The 19,750-nt window shown below is 47.0% G+C and overlaps 1 protein-coding gene across 4 annotated transcripts in view; it reads left to right on the top strand.

Annotated features, from left to right (window-relative positions):
* The window catches only part of Mus312 (mutagen-sensitive 312), a 36,164-nt gene extending 17,201 nt beyond the window's left edge, over positions 1-18,963 (top strand). For 3 of the 4 annotated variants that reach the window (XM_077703788.1, XM_077703787.1, XM_077703791.1), the window contains 13 exons: positions 3-90; positions 158-250; positions 973-1,179; positions 4,166-4,321; positions 4,868-5,053; positions 8,363-8,520; positions 9,327-9,568; positions 10,200-10,961; positions 15,360-15,596; positions 16,745-16,913; positions 17,384-17,492; positions 17,597-17,686; positions 18,633-18,873. In XM_077703788.1, the coding sequence (XP_077559914.1) occupies positions 3-90; positions 158-250; positions 973-1,179; positions 4,166-4,321; positions 4,868-5,053; positions 8,363-8,520; positions 9,327-9,568; positions 10,200-10,961; positions 15,360-15,596; positions 16,745-16,913; positions 17,384-17,492; positions 17,597-17,686; positions 18,633-18,767 (2,632 nt within the window). In that variant the 3' untranslated portion in view covers positions 18,768-18,873. Of the gene's footprint in view, positions 1-2; positions 91-157; positions 251-972; positions 1,180-4,165; positions 4,322-4,867; positions 5,054-8,362; positions 8,521-9,326; positions 9,569-10,199; positions 10,962-15,359; positions 15,597-16,744; positions 16,914-17,383; positions 17,493-17,596; positions 17,687-18,632 lie in introns of all 4 variants that reach the window. The other variant, XM_077703789.1, reaches the window with a different exon arrangement.
* Positions 18,964-19,750: the final 787 nt, after the last annotated feature.

Genomic DNA, 19,750 nt, shown 5'->3' on the forward strand with positions numbered 1-19,750 from the left:
AGTAAAGAAACGCCAGTTTTGCTCTTGACGTCGGCCGAGGAACGGGCTCAGAGGGTGGAGGAGAAAATAGAACGCCTGCTCACTCAAAGGGTACGTCGACGGCGAACACCCAAGCATTGCCGGCTTGTTCTCACTTGTACCGCTTATCTGCTTTCAGATGCTTGGCCTAGAGCTGGGTGATTTGTCCTGGTGCACGAAGCTAAAAACTGTTGGCAAGCTGTCGGACCGCATCAGGGAGCTCTCTACAAAGGTACGGTATAGTGGAGCCATCACTGACAGCTTTGGCTGACCATGGAACTCCATGTCACTATAGCAGTAAAATGAATGGAGGGGCATCGTTTGGTCGGCTTTCCATAATTATGAAGCAAAAAAATGGCTCAACCTGTGCGCCTTGACTTGCACACTTGGCTTAGCTCGAATTTTAGCGTTACCCTCCCCTCGCAGGCTTGGCCCCAGCCCTCACTGTGGGAAGCAGTATGCCTCTAGGTGGACCAAAGGCAAAGAGGGGGGAAGGGGGGTACTCGAAAATTTTATTGCAAACGAAACAGTAGCCAACTCCTGCATGCATGCATGGATTTTGGATTGTGGCCTGGTCATAAGGGGCTGGTTGTAAGATTTGCTGGTGACACTGGGTGCTGTGAATAGTATTTGTCGTGATTACAGGACAGATGTCTTTTGAGGCAGTGTGAAGCTCGGCACGGATGCCTTTGCACCACAAGACAACCTGATATTACTGCACGAGTTTGAATACCCACCCACCCACCTACCTTCTTGCACACACACACACACTTTGTTTTTCCTCCTCAGCACTTGTAAAAGGAAGAGGGCGTTAGAAGTAAAACAAATATTGTTCTTCTCCTAAGCATAGTGAGCATGTTTTTAATGCTTCTTCATTATAAGCCTGTTCGGTTCCTCTGAACAAGCCAGAGTCCGTGTTGGTTGCCAAGGCCATTGCTTCCTCTTCTGTTGCAGGATGCCCCCCTGTGGAGCCTGGCTGGCCAGCAGCGGGAGTGCCAGGAGGACTACTATGTGGGCTCCCTGTGCCACGTTGTGACGCCAACCACGGTGGCGGTGGGGAGCCGACTCAAGTCCCTCACTCAAGTGCCCGGCCGCCGCCTCTCCGGAGATCTCGGCATTGTGAGCGACCTTGCGGCGACCAAGCCCAGGTCTTCCCTGGTGGTGCGTTTTACTCCTCACGCAATTTTTCGTCACCTCTTGTTTTGCCGAGTGCTCTGGGCAAGGAGGCAACAGGTGCGGTCCACGCTTAGTGAGCCAATGTAGCTCACCTCAGGTGCAGGTTCACAACCTTTTCAGCATGGGAGTTTATAGGTTTTATGCAAAGCCTTCCTCTCTTTTCCTCATCTTTCTCTTCCCCTTCTTTTTTCTCCCTGTGATCAGCAGAGGATGGAAGTTTTGTCTACACTGACTACACTGTGAAGAGCGGCTTTGCCACAGAGCGCACACACTCTTCCACCATCTCTACCAATGACACCAAATTTCTATGAAAAATCGTTTTGTTCAGGATGGGTGTGTAAGGCGAGTATGTCAGCAGCATCTTTGGCGCTTAGTTCAATTTCACCCTGCAGCTCTTCTCAGCAGGATCCTTTCAAGCAAAATAATTCAAGCACTGAAATTTTTACCCAGTGGCAGTAGTGTCAAACCCGCTCACGCCTCACCCATTTTATGCATTGAGTGGCATCTATCATGTGATAGTTTAAGCTTTCCCATTCTGCATTTTTGTGTTGTGTTTGCCACGCCATGCAACAGCATCATTGCAGGTCAAAAATGGGATTTAAAGTAAATTGTGATTAGGTGTGCTGTTGTGCCAGTGGCTGTGCCCATTTTAGTTAATGCAAAAGCATGAGTTAGCTCGGTAGGTCGACAATCCGCCAGAGTGGTTAAGAGGTAGGTGGCCCACTAAATGGCTTACGGCTCAAGGAATAAAAACATGCCAAGGAACGCCTGGATCGATGCAAAGTTTCCCAGGGAGACTCCTGCAAACAAAACAAGTGATTGAGTTGGAAAGAACATTGGGTAAATTTGTTGTCTTGGTGGAAACCGAACTCGGGGCCTGCAGAATGTGAGACAAGCACGCATTAGAGACATATGCTAAGGCTTACGTGAGTAATTTTAGAGCGTCGTAATTACAGAAGTAGGAATTCGTACAGTTGCGGAGTAAGGTTCCATTACATCTCCTCTTTGCTTGGCATTGCAAGAATAGGCATGTGCGAAGTCATAGTAGCAGAGAGATCAATAATAATAAAAAAAAAAATTTTTTCATGAATTTAGATAATCATCTATTAATACATAGCATTCTTATGCCACTTGTCTAGAGTTGGAATATGGCTCTGAGCAGCGGAAGACATTGGATTATTTTATTCTTTAAAGGTTTTCGTGTGTTTCTTTTTGCCAGTGATGTAAATTTACACCATGATAGAGATGAAGTGCCTTTACATCGCGGAGTTTCAAGGCGTACTGCGGAGTTGGTTTGTTTACGCTATTTTTTATTCGTGTTTCAACATTCCTTTGCAAGCTTTTTTTTTTTTTTTTTTTTAGTCTTCAATTTTTTGGGGAACTGGCAAAAAAGCTGTAGTATATTTTTTATTTTGTCAAATCATTGTTGTTAAAATTTTGTTTTCCTGTTTTCATATTTCTTGGTTTAAAAAAAATTCTGCTCAACTAATTATCCCCATTTACTATTATAATGATCACAGGTGTTGCTTCCACCAAATCTGCATTGTGGAAATGCGGGGTGAGGCGGTTGCCATTTTCGCTATTTATTTATTCATACTTGGAACGTTTTTTCTTTTTGACGTTTTTCATTTATGTTTTCGATTTTTGGGAAGGTGTATGAGATGAATATTTTGTATTTTGTCGGATCATTCTTGTGCATTTCTTCTTCTCTTTTTTGGTTTTTTCAAAATTCTGTCTCGCGAATTATCACCACTTATGGTATTTATCGAATGCAGGTGCTACTTTTGCCAAATCTACATTTTTGTGGAACTGAAGGGCATTGCACGGTCCTGGCTGTGGGAGTACTCTGCAAAAAATGTTGCGCGTTAAAAAATGATGATGATAATGAGAGGGCACATTCGAGAACCTGACACTAACTCTTACACAATCACTGCATTGTAACGGGTTCTTAGGTGTTCCCGTGACTTTTATCTGGGAGAGTTGTTGCTATTGCAGATTTTTGTCTTCAATTTTTGTTTGGGTCTCAGTTCTTTTCTCTTTAAAGCATCTTAGAGAATGCGTTGTGGCCTTTAAAAAAGTTCATTCTTGTTGCGTTTATGCATGCGTTCAATTTTACACAAAAGCAGTGGGATTAACTTGCCTCCGTATAGACCTCGTAGAGGAAAGCAAGATGTGGAAACAGCTAGGGATGACATGAAAAATTGTATCCGTTCAGTAACAACTGTAACGTGTTTTATCAGACATCCTCATTTCAAGCACGCACACACATACACGCAAAAAAAAGACTGTCACTGGAAATTCAAAAACCACGAGCTCACTTGCAGGCATTTTTGTTTCGGCAAGTGTGTGTCTGTCCTCGTCACATTTTAATGGGGCAGCCAGGCCTTTTTTTATGTGCAAGTGGAAAAAAGCAGTGGAAGCTGTAGCATCCAGCTGAGATGGGTAAAACACACACACGCACGTGCTCTCTCTCTCTCTCTCTCTCTCTCTCTCTCTCTCTCTCTCTCTCTCTCTCTCTCTCTCTCTCTCTCTCTCTCTCTCTCTCTCTCTCTCTCTCTCTCTCTCTCTCTCTCTCTCTCTCTCTCTCTCTCTCTCTCTCTCTCTCTCTCCCCCCTCCCCCTTGCTTCCCTTGCTGGTCTGCCGTTGGCTGACGCTGTTGTCTAATGTGCTCAGCGCACAGGCAACCTTTACGAGGGATTTCTTTTGCACTTACTGCAGATGACCCCAGGTCTTCGAGAGTGGTTTTTCTTTGGCAAGAAATATTGAAAATATAAAATAAGTGCAGTTTATAGTCCATTTCTGCTGTTTTCATCCGTGCATCACCTAATGCATCAGCATCTTTTTTAATCACCTGCATCGTTGGCACTGGCTGCACCTTCTTTGATTATAAGAAACACGATGTTTGTCTGCAAGCACTGTTAAGCCTTTCATCATCAAATTGCAGCAAAGATGTCTGAATGACCTTCCGCAGGACGGCACGGATGACAAACAACTCACTACGCAAGCACATCGTGACGGGCTGCTGTCTGCACTCAACGCTGCCCTGCCACCCACGAGAGCATGCTTGGACGATACTCAGCTTGAAGGGGGCGCCGGCACTGAGGCTGGCCACGGCTTTCTCACTCAGGTGGGCCGACCCTGACTTGGCCGTGTGGCTGGCAATTCAGTGCTTGCTTCGTCATTCTGTGCAGCAAGCACCATTTTAGTAAAAGTTGAGGTGGTGCATGTCTTACCAGCTAAAAATTTTCTCTAAAGCATTGTTCTAAAATACCTTGTGACCGTCATTTGCCCTTGCATATTGCCCCCTGCCGCCTGTATTGTAACCCCCCCCCCCCCTTTTTTTTTGTGCTGCCAATATTCATGAAATTATTCGTGGTTTAAAAGTCTTGCACAACTTGCAGACACGCAAAAATTTCGCGAACCGATGGGCTGTGTGGCCCGAAACAGATATTGTGATGCTTAGTAGCTGTGAATGTACCCAAGGCCCCAATGCTCAAACAACTGAGGCGGCAAAACGATAGTGTCTCACAATATTCTGCGTTTTCTTTTGTATGATCAAGCGAGTGTTGAACACTTTTTGCTGTGTGGCATGTTTTTTTCTCGTCATCACCTGACTTGTCCCGTGCATACGGGATGAGGGATGTCCTTTTGAAGGGGACTTTACTCTGTGCAGGAGAATGAGGAGTCCATGGCCAAGCCCGCTTCGTTAGTGGCCCCAGCTGCGAAGCAACTCGTGCAAGACCTGGACAGTCTAGTCGGCTACCGCAGGTTCTCCGACATCCGAATTATTGCGGAGGACGGTTGTGTGATCCCTGCCCACAGAGTCATCTTGCTCACGCGCTGTCCTGCCGTCGAAAAGGTTAGGCTGCTTCACTGCACATTTTTCAAGCCGGCCTGCCTACGTCACCTGCAGAGTTTCAGTTGCAGCTGCGAAGCTGGTGCCTCTGCCTCCTTTGTTCTACCATATTTGAGCAGTGTAAATACCAACCTTGAGCAGCACTTTGTCTCGAGTCCTTGTAATGTGGCGTACATGAAACAGAACAGGCAGGGACCTGTTGACTGCCACATCAACACCTAAGAAGATCCGATTCCTACTGCAAGTTAGTTCTGTTTTGGGTAGCAACAAATGCATCTCGAGGGTATTGGAAAATGAAAAAGATACGTTCCGAGATTTGGCCTCACTTTAAAGCCTCACGAGTCTGAAAATAATTCTGAACCTTTCACTAACCGTGCACCCAATGGACAGAATTCTTTATTGGTGGGTGAAGTGCTTAAAATCTGAGTGCAAGCTATTTCTTTTTGCTGTCGGTGCAGGCAAAAATGCTACAGTTATCGTTATCGCTGAAGTTATCCTGAAGTTATCGATATACCTGTTATCGTTACCATTCTATGACCTTATGCAGACACCAGGCTTGGCTGCAAGCGTTTTTTAGATGCAGAGCATCTGATTCACTCGCCTTGTCCCTCCGGCGTCGTCGTTGGCGTCGGCGTTGTCCACCCCTCCGCCATTCTCCTCGCCGCGCCAGCTGCACTCTCCGCCGCTCACCCCCTCTCCTCTCCGATAGCGAACACTCTCTCGCGAGGGGCATTGGATTGGATTGGCTTGGATTGGATTAAAGTGGATTGTGTTGGATTATGTTGCGTCATAGCCGCGGCACGTTGCGTCATAGCCGTGGCAGACGCGCTGGGGCCGGCGCATGTGCAGTACTCTCTCTTCCACGGTTTCCTCTCCTTCGGGCGCGCTGCGCATATAACCGGTGTGCCGTTCTCCGGCGAAGCAACATCCACGCTTGCCTCAAACACCTAGAGTCCACGCCGCTTTACAAGTACGCCAACGTCGTCATCGACTGGGACTGGCTTACGCAGTCCCCTCAACATTATGCGCGCTATGAAACGCGGTCCCTTCGCCGCTCCGCTTATGCGTCGCATCTACACAGGGGTTCCCGCGAGGGGAGGTGGGAGTTTTTTATTTAAATTGGCATCTTCGTGCTGATTCGCGGTCTCTAAAGGGGCCATGCAGACAAAATACAATTTTATTTATTCGAAAGATTTGGTGATTTGGTGTGACAAATGAACACTTTCCTGCCTATGCCTATTCAAATCGATAGAATACTATCGACGCGTTCGAGTTCAAATTTTGGCATTTTCTGATTTGGTGCTTTGAGAGTGTGCTCGTTGAGAGCTGGCGCCATCTACTTAGTACTAAAGACACTTAAATCCTCTTTTGTTTGTTTTTCTGTGCACCACGATTTTTTTTTTTAAGTACCGCCAGTGTCATGTCGCAGACGCTCAGATAATACGGAGATGGTGTCAACATCACGCGCTACGGCTTCGTGGAAACGCTGCATTCTTAGCAATTTAAACGATTCTACACACGACCTTTTGGGTGACGGTCGACCGACTTCGAAAACACTTTTTCGTCTTCGGATTTCAGCAGCAAAAGCGACAGTGCAATACCCCTGTTCAACACAAGCCCCAGAAAATCCGAAAGTATGAAAACTGTAAATTGTGCTATGAAAAAAAAAAAAAAAAAAAAGAGTGGAGCAGAAAACCAATATTTTCTGCGATGCAAGTGTGGCTAACCTATGTTTCGAGAAACTGCTTTGCACAATGGCACGCAACCCACTGGTGCTAGCATTTTTCTTGCTAGAAATTTTACGATTAGGCATTTGCTATTTGCAGGAGTTTTGCACTGATAGTATATGTACAAAACGTATATCTTACATTTTGTGTGTTTTTTTCTGTGGAGCAGCACCAACTTTTTTGCTTTTTTGTGCGTGTCTGTCCCAAAACTTTTCTGTACAGCTTTTTATTTTATTTTTTTTTTAAATAAATATTCCTGTTTGAAGCAGTTACCACTGCAAAGGAAATTTACTCTTCTACAATTCAGTGCCATACACTTACATGTTGCATATCTCTTGGGGCTGAAAAAAAAATTGTTTGCTAGACTACCCAAAATCACTGCTTTTTCCGTGGGCAAAAAAGTGTTTAACAACATGAGCCATAATTTCGATTCTCCCACTGAATCATGTGTTTCGTGGCATCTGTGATGACGTATCCAGGAAAGTACTGGTGAGCTAAGTGTGCGGACTACGACTGCAGCAAACGGCACAATGCCTTGTTTGCTGTCAGTCCTCTTAGATGGCGGCACCATACCACTCGGGACCACTGTCCACCCTTGCTTTGTTTTTGACCGTATTTGGGCCTGGATAATGTTATTTCGTGAAACATTGGGTATGCTCGACAGAGTCACAGAAGACAAGGTCGCTTTTGCCAGATGGCATGCCAGGACGGTTGTGCAACTGTAATTGGCATAGTGCGTGCAGTACGTTTGCATTTGTGCGCATTCGTAACTTCCATTGTTTACCGCACCATTGTTATTTCTATAGAAACAATATGCATTAAACTTGAGCACAAATACCTCATTCTGCAAGCTTATAACCCCTGTTTAATTTGCTTTTGCTCTTGCCGGCTGCAGCCAATTGCACAGCTGCCCATAATACGTCGTAGCTTCTAGTGTAGGAACTGAGCTAGTGGGTCGCATGGCCGTTCTCTTTTTTCCTAATTATATAGTCTGTTTGAGTGGTGTTTGCGTTAGAAGTGGTATCAGAGTTATTCTAACGAGGAAATCTTTCGAATGAACCAAACTTTCATTTTGTCTGCATGGCCCCTTAAATATGCCAAACAGCCATTTACTACAGTCAACCTGTCAAAGCTTCTCGATATTGTCATAAGATGAGTCGGCAGAAATGCTGCTGTGCAAGCCTTATAGTCTCCTTTACCTGCAGCCGTTCCTAGTCCCAGCACCCCATCTGCACACATACAAATGCACTCGCACACGCACACGAGCTGAAGCTTAAATGTAACATTCCCTTGTAGTCATGTGTTATGACCTATTTGGAGGGCTTATTTAGGAATCAAGGTTGGGCAAGGGAGAAGGTAGCTTAGCTGGGTGCATTTCCTTATATATTGTGTGTGTGTGTGTGTGCGGCGAGGGAGAGAGAGAGAGAGACTGCAGTGTGCTAGGGCCCTTAGTTCTTCCTCCTGTTTGCGAATGGCAGTCTGAAGCAGGAGAGCCTTTTCAAAAAGTGTGCAGCCTTGGGGCGGTACCGACTTGGTGGTACCTAACACGTCGTGAAGTCGTGCCTGCCTGCCCCGTTTGCTGCAGGAGGTTTCTCGGCAAGGCGACCGCGTCCTGCTGCTGGACTGGACTGCGAGGTCCAGAGCATGTGTCCTGGCCTTCCTTCACTACGTCTACTCGGGCGCACTCAACTTGGACAGCGAAGACCGGCGCCTGCATCTCGAGCTCAGGGGCATGGCCTTCAGGTGATGACGATGGTGCAGGCTTCCTGAAACTCTTGGTGCTGGTGTTTTGGAGCGGTCGCTAGCAGCTGTGCAGGTTTTGCAGAGGGCTTTGTGCTACTGGAGGTTGTACTTAGTACATTATTGGACCTGGAATACGTTATGAGTACCCCAGGACATTGAACTAACTTTTTAATGCGGAGCTTTGTATTCCTCACTGATGGTGTTCGATGGCGCGCCTAGGTGCACTGCCAGAAAGCCAGTTTTACACAATGGGTTTCACAAAACGATGATAAGCGAAGACACGTCAGGCGCCTCAAGAAAAAAACGCTTCTTATGGTTGGTATCAAACGTGGGCCCCTCCTGTTACGAAGCCGATGTGTATCCGATTGTGCCACTCCGACACAGTTTTGAAGCAATTTAAATTTTGTTCTTCGACTTTGACTCGGATTGCATGGGAGAAAGTGCATTTTAGCCATTTTTCTCTCAAGAAAGGGGCTTTGATGGTTTTTAATGACTGATTTTGAATTCTATTTGCTTAGCTTTCCTGACAGTGGTATTAATTTGTGCACTGAACTTTGTTTTGTGTGTCGTCCTCCACCACCTTGATGATTTTACGTCTGGTTGTGTCCAGTCACAGCCATGGGCTCGCTATATAGCACAAAGAAAGTGGTGTACCGTTACTTTCTTTTGCCTTGCACCTGTATTTGAAGCTATGCTTTGAGAGGATAACGGGGCTTGTCTCATTATTCTTTCGCCTTATTTACTGGCACCAAGACTGCTGGCCCTGTGTATTTTGCGCCTTGTACAATGCTCCCGTCTTCTCTCAGGTACAACATGACGGAGCTGTGTGAAGAGCTGAAGGACCGCTACTTCAGGAGCGAGCACGAACAGGGCGACGACAGTGGTGACGAGGCTGATACTAGTCTGCACGAGATCATCACCTCCTTCTGGGACGATGGCGGGGTGGAAGTGGGCCCGAAAAAGGAGCCTGCCGAAGATGACGACAATGTCGATTCCCTCGAAGAAGTGTGCGAGTTCCTTTCAAGTCAGCATTCACAGAAGAACAAAGGTGTGGCTGCCGCTTTCGTTCATTTCTTTGTTAGCAAATTTTATGCAGTTCTGGATATTACCTGACGCTTGTTGTGCTCCAACTTTTAAATGGGTTAGGCTGGTACAAACTACAAGTCTGGTATTGGCAGTAGGCTGTATTGTCAGTTCATGTGGTGGCTCAGTTGTGTGAGAGGGGATTATCAGTGTGCATTGAGGATTAAGTTGCATAGGGCTGCTGGGAGGCTTCAGACCAATTCTGACTTGGTGCTTCGCAGAATCGGCAGCCTCCCACATTGACTGCAAACCTTGCCACTCCTTGTTGGCTTCTCAGCTGTTATTATATACCATCCACTGCTGTTGGCTATTCACAGCAGCCGAAATTTAGCCAATGGGGAGCAACGCAGTTCGGTCGGGGCTCTTAAAAAATTTGTAGCAATCCAAAATTTGAATATACCTTTAAGATTCTACCGTACTTTCAACACTGTGTGCGTGCACCTTCTGCAGAGCATGTTACTTGCCGCATGTACGTTTTTTCTGGCACTTCTGCGTAGCCATGGCTCCCAATCATATTGTTCAAATAGCAGTGGACAAGGATGGCACTTGTACTTTTGACTAACGCATTTGTGGCTGTGGAATCCCCCATTTCTAAGGTGCCGGCTCATGCAAAACGGAAGACGAACAAATGGACGAAGATTCTGTCATGCCCCTGTCGCGGCCATCTTTGGAGCCCACCGACCGACCGCCTTCGAGGACGCAGCTAGACCAGGGAAGCATGAACGAGGGAGGAGGCCTAGCCAGTTTGCAGCCGGAACGCAAGCGGCCCGGGACGCCTTACAGGGTGCCCCTCCCCGTCAGCCCGATCCAGTCTGAGGAAGAGCACGCATGGACTGATGCGGGCAGCAAGGAGGGAGACCACCACGCTTTCAACCAGGAGGAGGAGGAAAGCAGGGAGGCGTACCACCTCGGGAGTGGCGCAGGCTCGGCGCACGGCGGCAACGACAGCAGCTCGGAAGAGCTGTTTGGGGAATCGGGCAACTCCCAGGCGAGCGTGGACAACAGTGCCGATGAAGAAGAGGAATATGAGCCAGGTGGAAGGGGGGCCTCCCCACTGCACGAGTCCGAACGTGGTGGCAAGTACGAGGAGGCCCTGTCGCCCAATGAAGAAGGGTCGCGAGGGAGTGGTGAGAAGTGCAAGGACACCGACGATGTGTGGGACTGTGTCTGGGATGGCTTTGACGATGCAGGAGGCGGGCAGGGTCCGGCTCCCAAGCTGAATGCCTCCTCTGCCCCGGAGAGGCAGGGACGCCCAACAGAGCATTCCAGCGAATCCTTCACGGGCGTCCAAGCTGCCGGCGTGGAAGAGGAAATGCCACAGGAGATGCTGGACTCTTTCTTCTTTGAGGAACAAACCGGTATGTGTTGCCTATTTGCGTAAATATCCTTGTGTGTGTGGGTGTGGTGTGCGTGCATGCAGCTGTTCAGTGATTGTGCAAAGCTGTAGTTGTAGGGAATGTCATACTTCTCATACTGGTACGTGTCCCGATTGCAAACCTGCCATGGGTGCCTTAGAGTTTCATACAACACAATAATACAATACAATGATAACTAGGGAGGAATCTGGCTTTAGTGTCAATGCGAACTCCGAGACAGTGCTTACGCTTCGACGGGAACGATGAGTAGTAGGGGAACCGGATTGCATAGGATCAAAATGTGGTTACAGCTGTGCAAATGGAGTTATTTTATCGGAAATCATTTACGGTGCAGTTCACTATTTACAAATTACTCTGCACAGAAAATTTAGTTGCTAAAAATAAAACACCACCTTTAGATAAGAAGCAGACACAGAGAGACACAGAGTCAGAGTCAAAAAGGCTTGAGGAGGACGTTTTTCTTTTGCCATCGGCCACCAGCTGCGTTCCCATCAACGGCCAGTCCGGCTGGTCTATGCTGCGGGAGCCAGCGTCCGGGCCCAAAAAGTGTGGCTGTCCTAAGCAGTTTGCAATCTTCGTCAGCTTCAAAAATACATTGTTCTGCCGAATGAGCGCCACCGCAACTCCTAATTCGCAGGCAACTTCGCCGCCCACAGCGCCATCACTTCTGTTTTCATGCTCGCTGTGCCGGCGATGAATTCACAATCCACCCGATCTGCAACTTCAGTGGTAAAACATTTCCACCCAGTGCCTCGTCAGTGCGCGTGCGACATTCTGCCCAAGGAGAAACATATTTCTGAACGCTTTTTCCTAACACCCTGCGTAAGCAGAGGCGTTCATGCGAGACCGTGGCAAAAACAAAACTGGCTGCACGATCTAATTCGTAGTACTTTCTGCGAAGCCATTGAGCGCCAGTCAGAATCCACTTCTACCAATCACATCTGTCGTGGCGAGCGATCGCAGCGCCAGATTCCTCTCTAGTTACTATTGTATAAGATTGTATGATGGGCGCATGTTAAGGGGATGACTCAACACATGAGATGCAGGCCACACTTGACCAGCACTGGCCATAAATTGGCATGCTCGCCCGCGTCACCCTGGGCCCGGCTGCAAATAACAAACGGTGCATAGAAATATAGAAGGAAGGCAACAAAATTTTGCAAGTGCAGGAAACTCCCTGGTGCATAACCGCCCTGTGTTCTTTTCACGGGAAGGTGTTATGTCAAAAGCTGTGTTGGATTTTGTTGTGAGCTTGGTGCACACTGTCAGCACATTACAAAGTCTACCTTGTAGCAAAGGCCAACTTAGGTTAAGCAAAGCAGTATCTAGTACTGCAAATGATGATGTGGCCTTCCTGTTTATAACAGACATAGAACTGTTTCTTGTGTGATGCCATAGAGTTGCGCAAGATGACATATTAACACTTCCCTGCCCATGCCTATTCAAATTGATAGTAGTTTATCGATGCTTTAAGTTCAAATTTTTACTTTTTCCCATTCGAACTTGTTGCTTTCCGAGCGTGCTGTGAGAGCTGGCTCCATCTACCAAGTAGACGAGACACTTGCATCATCTTTGCTTTTGTTTTTTCACATGGCGCCAATTTTCTTAAGGTTCCACTGGACACACGTGACAGGTGCTTCTAAGATATAGCGGTGTGCACAACTGTGCCACAGAAACATCGCATTTGTAGCGATTTGGACGAGCCTACACACGAATTTCTGGATGATATTGGCAGTGCTGACTCCAAAGACAGCTTTTATTCATCAGATTTTAGTACAGAAAGCAGAAATGATTAAACCAGCCGGGAACCTGATACCCCTGTTCAACACAGGCCTTATAAAATGCAAAAGTATTGAAAATGTAAATTGTGTTATGAACAGAAAAGAGTTGAGCAGAAAGCCAATGTTTTCTGCAATGCATGTGCGGCCAGCCTATGTTTCACAAGTTCGAGGAACTGCTTTCCCCAGTGGCACAAAACCCACTACTAGAACTAACTTTTTTTTTTGAAGGGGGAGGGGGGGGGGGGAAGGGGGGGGGGGGGGTAAGCTGAGATAACAGTTAAATGTTTCATTTTTGAAAGAGTTTTTTACTGCTAATATGTGTACAAATGTTTTTTTTTTTCTGTGTGTGGCAACATCGACGCTTTTGTTTATTTTTTGTATTTGTCACAACATTTTTTTGTACAGCTTTTTAAAAAAAATTTTCGCACATAAATATTCTTGTTTAAAACAATTACCATTGCAAAGGAAATTTACCGTTATACATTCCGATACCATCCACTTATATGTTAGATATTTCTTGCGACCAGGAAAAGGTTATTTTTTACACTGCCTAAAATCGCTGCTTTTCCCATGGGCCACCACAAAGTTAAGGCCACCAAGTGTTAAGGCCACCACAAAAACATGGCAACATCACTGAAGTTCCCATTGTGGGCAATGGGAGGACTGAAGCAAATCTTGAACGGCAGTCAGGATAATGCATCTGGAAGGGGCACCTTTGGAAATGATGGTGCCGTTAATGGTGTGACGTCATCAGCCATGGATGTGGAAGCAGTAAGTCCTAAGGAGAAACAAGAATGATCAAAGCAGGCTCCAAATACTAGAACAAAAGCGCTTCATAAACAGGCATTTGTTGACAGCTTCTGCCGAATGCGTAATGCGATTGGAAACATTTGTCAATGATTTTTCTTTCTTCAATATAGTTGCCAGGTTCACCCTGCTTGATGCATTCACCTGCACAAGGGCTGGAGTGGCTTACTTAAAGGGACCCAGAAAAGCTTTGTGAAGGTGGCAATCAAATGCATTCAGGTGGTAGAATACACAACGGGGGATTTTTGAGCCAAGTGTGAGCCCCATACGTTGTACGGATAATTTGTAAACAATTTTTGAAGATCGCCTTTTTCAGCCGATAAGCACGCCGCCGCAGTGAGCCGACCGCGGCTGACGCAACGCCGACCGCGGCTGACGCAACGCCGACCGCGGCTGATGCAACGGCGAGGCGCCCCCCTGATTCGGCCGATCGTCGGTCGCCGGCAACGTCACTGCCATTGGCTTCCGGTTGCTCTTCCTCCTTCCTGCGCGATCCCGAGGCAAAGGCGGGTCTGCAGCGATTGACGCGTGCCTAGGCGCAGGAATGTAGCTAGCGGAGAACAAAAGTCGAGCGTCGCGATGTCACATGGCTATTCCCAGTGTTTCCAGCTGCTTTGAAAGAAGCAGAGAGGGAGGAGGAATCGATCGGCAAGGGGGGAGAGGTGCACTTAATTGCTTCTGGCGCAGCTAATACTAAATGTAGATCAATAATTCCAACGGCATTGGATCGCTATATTGGTACTATGCGACAATAAAGGCTTTTTGTAACTTTTACAAAAGGCTTTTCTGGGTCCCTTTAAGTGCAGTTGTGTACAATTCAGGCTGTACTATCAACTCTGTACTTGTTGGTGTTCACTGCATCTAATCTCTTGAGGCCTAGAAGATTGATAGAACTAGAATTCAAGGATATTTATTTATTTATTTTTACCCTCAGGACTCACAAGAAGCATTATAGAGGAAAGGGGCTACATCAATAGTAAAATGCAAGGCACGTACAAGAGGAATTCAAAGAAATAAACCAACAGCAAGAAGGCACGAGTCAAGATACTCAACTAACGTTACAATAACAAGTACAAAGCGAATATAATCAATAACTGAAAAATAGATTACTAAGCATTTTGTTCCTTACTTAAAGTGCATGAATACAAAAGTATTGTTATTGTGCAGTTCCACTTTTGCCAACCTACCAAAGAATTGGTGCTGTTTAGTGCACAGCCCAGGCAAACCGTCCCTTCCTGACTGGGACTTGCATCGTGTGGCAAAGAATCACGCGTGGCCCAAACTTTTCTTCCCCCTTCATATGCTAAAGGTTTCAATGCATTTTCCAAAATCCCCAGGCTGTCCGAAGTGATCCGCAGCACTTGACATTGGTGGCACCTCAATGCTTATATGTAGCTTTGGCACATCCAGTCTCAATTTGAACTCGTTTAGTGCAGTAGCAAGCTGCACTCACTTTCTCTATTCAGGATCATGCCATTAAGGTTGCTGTACGGGCATAACTTATGTGGCCAAAATTGTGTTCTAAATGGGTACTGTAAAGCTAGGTTGTGGCCAGCAACATCTGTGCAAGCCTGATTGGCATATGACCTGCGTGGAACGGATTCCGGCAATTTTCAGTTTTACCGCTTCCTGTAGAAGTGCAAACGGGGCTACGTACTGGTTGAGGACATCGTAAAGACAACCTCTGTCAACCAGGTTAATGTTGTACGGCGGAGCAGCGCCCTAGTGCTGAACCTCCGGTCCAGTGGGCACGACCGTGTGGATACATTGCCAATTCAATTGTGGTGTCCAGGCAGTGGAGCAGCAGCAGTGCACGGCAGTCAGGCGCAGTCGCCGTGGCCCATGACCGGCCAGAGTCCCGCCGCGGGGTCGTCCGGCCGCTTCCTGGCACCGGTGACCCCACTGCCGGACTATGCCGCCATGCAGACCCCGGAGCTGCGGGACCAGCTGCAGCGTTTTGGCGTGCGCAGGCTGCCTCGAACAAGGGCAGTCAACGTCCTCAACCGCATCTACGACGAGACTCACCCCCGTGCGTGCTTCGCTCAATGCCTGTCTCTTTGCATTTAACAACTATATTTTGCATGCCTGAACCCTCTGACACATTTGATAGCATGGTCTGGTTTGGCTAGAGTAGGCAGTGCCGCCTGTCGCACACACGCACGGTGCCTCGTCAAAAATTTGAGTACCGGTTACTGGGCCTGGTGTAGAGAAAATAGCAAGGAGACTACTGGCTGTCTAGTGTTGGGTCACAAATGAAGCTTTCTCTTGTGCTAGTGGCAGGGGTTGAGATGATATCAACTCTGGGCACAGATTGAAGTTGCACATATGAGGCATATATTTGAGCACAAATTTAGGAGCATGCATGTATCAGTGGAGCGGCAACCAGAGTGATGGCAGTCGTGATCAGATTGCCAAGCAGCCATGTCACAGCCGTGGTGAGAGTTTGAGGTTGCCCAGTAAAATGACAGATTATATTTTATTCATTTTCATGAGTAGTCTTTTTCTTTCTTCATTTGTTTTTACAACTGTAGCTCGAATTTTTCATTTTTCTCTCTTTGCCGTCTGTCAAATAACGTGTTGGAGCTTAGTTATGTAATATAATACTGCTCTGCAAACGATCATATAGTGCCAAACTACCGAGTTCCTGAAACATAGCTACTAAAGAAACGAGCTTACCATAATGTGTACCAAAAAGGTTTCTACCAGGGTACCCCCCCCCCAAAATATTTGTGACGGGGGCATATTGAGAAACAAGACGGGATGGGAGCGGGAAATCCAAGAAATTCAAATTTTCATCACAAAAATTGAACAAATCTGGTGGTGCCACAACGCCGTGTATAGTGGAACCTCTTAAACAAAGTGAGAAAGCGATAAGCATAACATTGGCTCTGAGATTTGCACGCAGCTTGTTCATACTCCTTTTCACGTTACCAGGTAGCGGGAGGTGCAGCCTACTGCCGCTGGCGTTACTCTTGCACAGTGGCTGTTTCTAGTTCCTCAGGCATGGATTTCAAATGGGTCGGTCAGGGCGGTGGGTGGCTTACAGAAGGTAAATCAGAGCAACAGGCCGTGAGGCGGGGCACTTGGTGACATTTGCACCGCTGCCCACCGTAGCGAGCACCCCGTACAGCCAGCTGGCAATATTGGTGCCATCAGTGACCTCTCTTGCCCTCGCAGTGGTTCCAGAAACGCCTCCAAGGCCTCCCGTGTCCTCCAGGCAGGAAGTCAATGCTGGTGACGGAAGAGAATACAGGAAGGAGCAGTCAGCACGGAGTGGCCCATCGGAATGGTTTCCCGGCAGTGGCAGTGCAGATGAAGAACCGTACCGGTACCATGTCTCATCAAGGTAACATTAAGCACTGCTCACTGCAGAGTCCTGTAACCACCCCACGAAGCAGTGAGTTGTGTACTGTGTAAATTATAAATGCCAGTCTCAAGTTAAAAACTGTTTACAGCAAGTTGCTTGCAGATAATAAAGTATGTTTTCAAAGTGCCTGTTCACTCTGCATGTCATTTTCTTGCACTGCATTGTGATATGGTGTTTTTGATTGGCTGGTAGCACCAGCACTTCCGCTTCCACCGTAAACCCACCCCCATACTGTAGAAAATTCAACTCACCTAAGTTGATGCACTCCAGGGAAGAGCAGTTTGGCTTCAGAAAAAATGTAGTTGAGCAATGTGAGTGCAACTTTGTGTGGCTATTTATTAGCTGTAGCAAGCGCTTTCTGCCCGATTCAGTTCTGTCCTGTGTAAGAGTAATTGGGCCTTAAATGACAAGTTTTTGCTTTTGGCTTTTGTTTTTTAAACTATGAGCAGCAGCGGTGAAGACGGAGGCTCCGACAGTAGCGATGCCGGTATCAAGGAACAACTCGGGAACTTCTTTAAGAGGAATACAGAGTTGTTAGAAAGCGTGTTAACGTACGAGGTGAGCACAGCCTATTGCGGAGCCAGTCATGCTCTACTCTCACTGTTCCTGCTATCGCGTACCCTTCAGGTAGACTTAACACTTTTGTTCTTGCCTTCTTTCAGCCGATTGACTTCCAAAAGCTCCGTCTAAGTCTCAAGGAAGCCAGTATCAGGATATCCTCTAAGAGTCTGATAAACTATCTGGATGAGCAAGTGAGCCCACTCAAACCTAAGCTTTCCCTTGCATGGAACTGGTGAACACAAATTCTATTGCATTTGCATTGGCACGGAGCAGCACTCGAGTCTAGGATTTGGTTTTGCCACATTAGTGAACTGCGTGGACAACATGAAAATAGTAGCCACTCCCAGAACAAATCCCTGCATCATGCCTCTAAGTGCTTGCCTTGTATTCGAACGTGATAGCATTTGCACGGATTGTTTCAAATTTTGCTGCCAAGTGCCATGAATGCACATGTAAAGAAACCCTGAACAAACAAAGAGGGCGTGAAAATTGGCAAGAGATGACTGTCTCAACCTGCTCGTGCACCAGTGCAGTCATTTGCTTATACAGTAAATTGGATGGCAAGATGAAAACTGCTCTAGGGTGCAGTAGTGTGTGAGGAATTTTGTGGAATGGACTTAAAAATTTCTTTCATAATGCACTGTCAGTGCTATGGGAAAAAAAAAATTAAAATTGAATTGGTTTCACAAATGCTGTGTAATTTTCAGGAAGGCATGTCTGGCCGGTGACACTAGAAACATTTCTCACATTTAACACGTGACCACAAAAGTGGGTTGAACCTGATTAAGGTTAGCAGTGGTCAACCACGTTACGGAAAAGCTGGAGCTACTGAATAATTAAGTGATGCTTCCTTGGGGAAGTATGGAAGTTTCTGCAGTGCCTGCGATGGATAGCAGTTTCACAGGAGGTCCTGCACCCCAAAGTTTCACCCCAAAAGGTCCGGCAAGACTTTTGTGACCTGTGGGAAGTTCTTTACCGAGCCAGCTTAGCTGTTTCTAAATCACTGCGCAATGCTGAGCGAGGGTTGTGAAGCTCCTGAATGCAGCACTTTTGCTTGACCAAGCCCAAACGAATGCGTTGCCCTTTGAGCGATGCTGCATGCGCCGCAGTGAAGCTGTATTGCGTGACCCATTTCAGTGCATCACTTTCACCATGCCGCGCTCCGAGAAGCAGCAAGCGAAACAGCGCAAGCGACAGCAAAACTTCCGGCGCCGGCTGCTTGCCAAGCAAGGCCCCTCCGGTTCTGCACAGCACAGCTCTTCGTCCCCCTGAGGGAAACAACGAAAATCCCGGTTCACATCTCGCTCGTCACGTACTGAGAATGTTTCTTTGTACAGGAATGGAAGGTGTTTATATAAAATATGTTGTTTCCATTCGACCCTTTGGCGTTTCTCGACTCTCCTGGATGGTGCCAGCGTTGCCAAATGCAGCAGGTGTTGTGTTCACTTTGTAGACGTCCACCTGCAAGCTGTACTCGGCAAGGCACCGTAGCTAGTGCCTTGGTAGCTGCATCTGTTTAGGATTTGTGGAAAACACCCAAGTGCCCTTTCTGGCGACTGTACCGGAAAGAGAAGGAGACATGAACAAAGGTGAGCTAGCCTAGGCAATACCCTAGGTACGTGTTGGGACAAAAACTTGTGCACTCATGTTCAAAAGTGTGGCCCTATTTTTGCATAGTCGCAAGAACTGGAAAGGTTTCCTTGCTTAGGACTGCATCATTAAAGGTTAAATTACAATCTTGCTCTATGCACGAAATATGAGGCGCAGTTCATACCTTGTTGCAACATTTATTTGGAAGTGATGCTGCCACTGAGGATTTTTCATTTATTAGGGGTAGACCCAAACTGTTCGCTCTCTCTACTGTAGCACAACGTGGGACAGAAGCCAAAGCTGCGCAGTGAGCTTGCTACGAGCGAAGGTGTGGTTGTGTGTTCATTCTCTAGCTTTGGACAGTGTACCTGTCTCCAAGGTGGTTACTGGCTGTACTTGAACAACTTGAGCTCACCCGAGTGAGTGTGCAAGTGAAGCTGCTGAGAAAACAGGCAACCAGAGTTGCTCCGTATTACAGCGGTCTTTATAAAGCTGTCACGCATTTGGAACACCTTGGAGGTTGCCAGTCTTTTTGGCTGCTGCAGCCTTGCCTAAAAGGTGCATCACGGCACCACTGTTTATGTCAAGCTAGTTTGACATCTATGTTGACTGCCTGGCAGCTAAAATAGAAAAATTTGTTCCACCAAAACTGCGGTCTTTTCTAT

The sequence above is a fragment of the Haemaphysalis longicornis genome, unplaced genomic scaffold (genome assembly GCF_048455015.1).
Source record: "Haemaphysalis longicornis isolate Haplotype H1 unplaced genomic scaffold, Haemaphysalis longicornis Haplotype H1 scaffold_3, whole genome shotgun sequence".
Lineage (NCBI taxonomy): Eukaryota > Metazoa > Arthropoda > Arachnida > Ixodida > Ixodidae > Haemaphysalis > Haemaphysalis longicornis.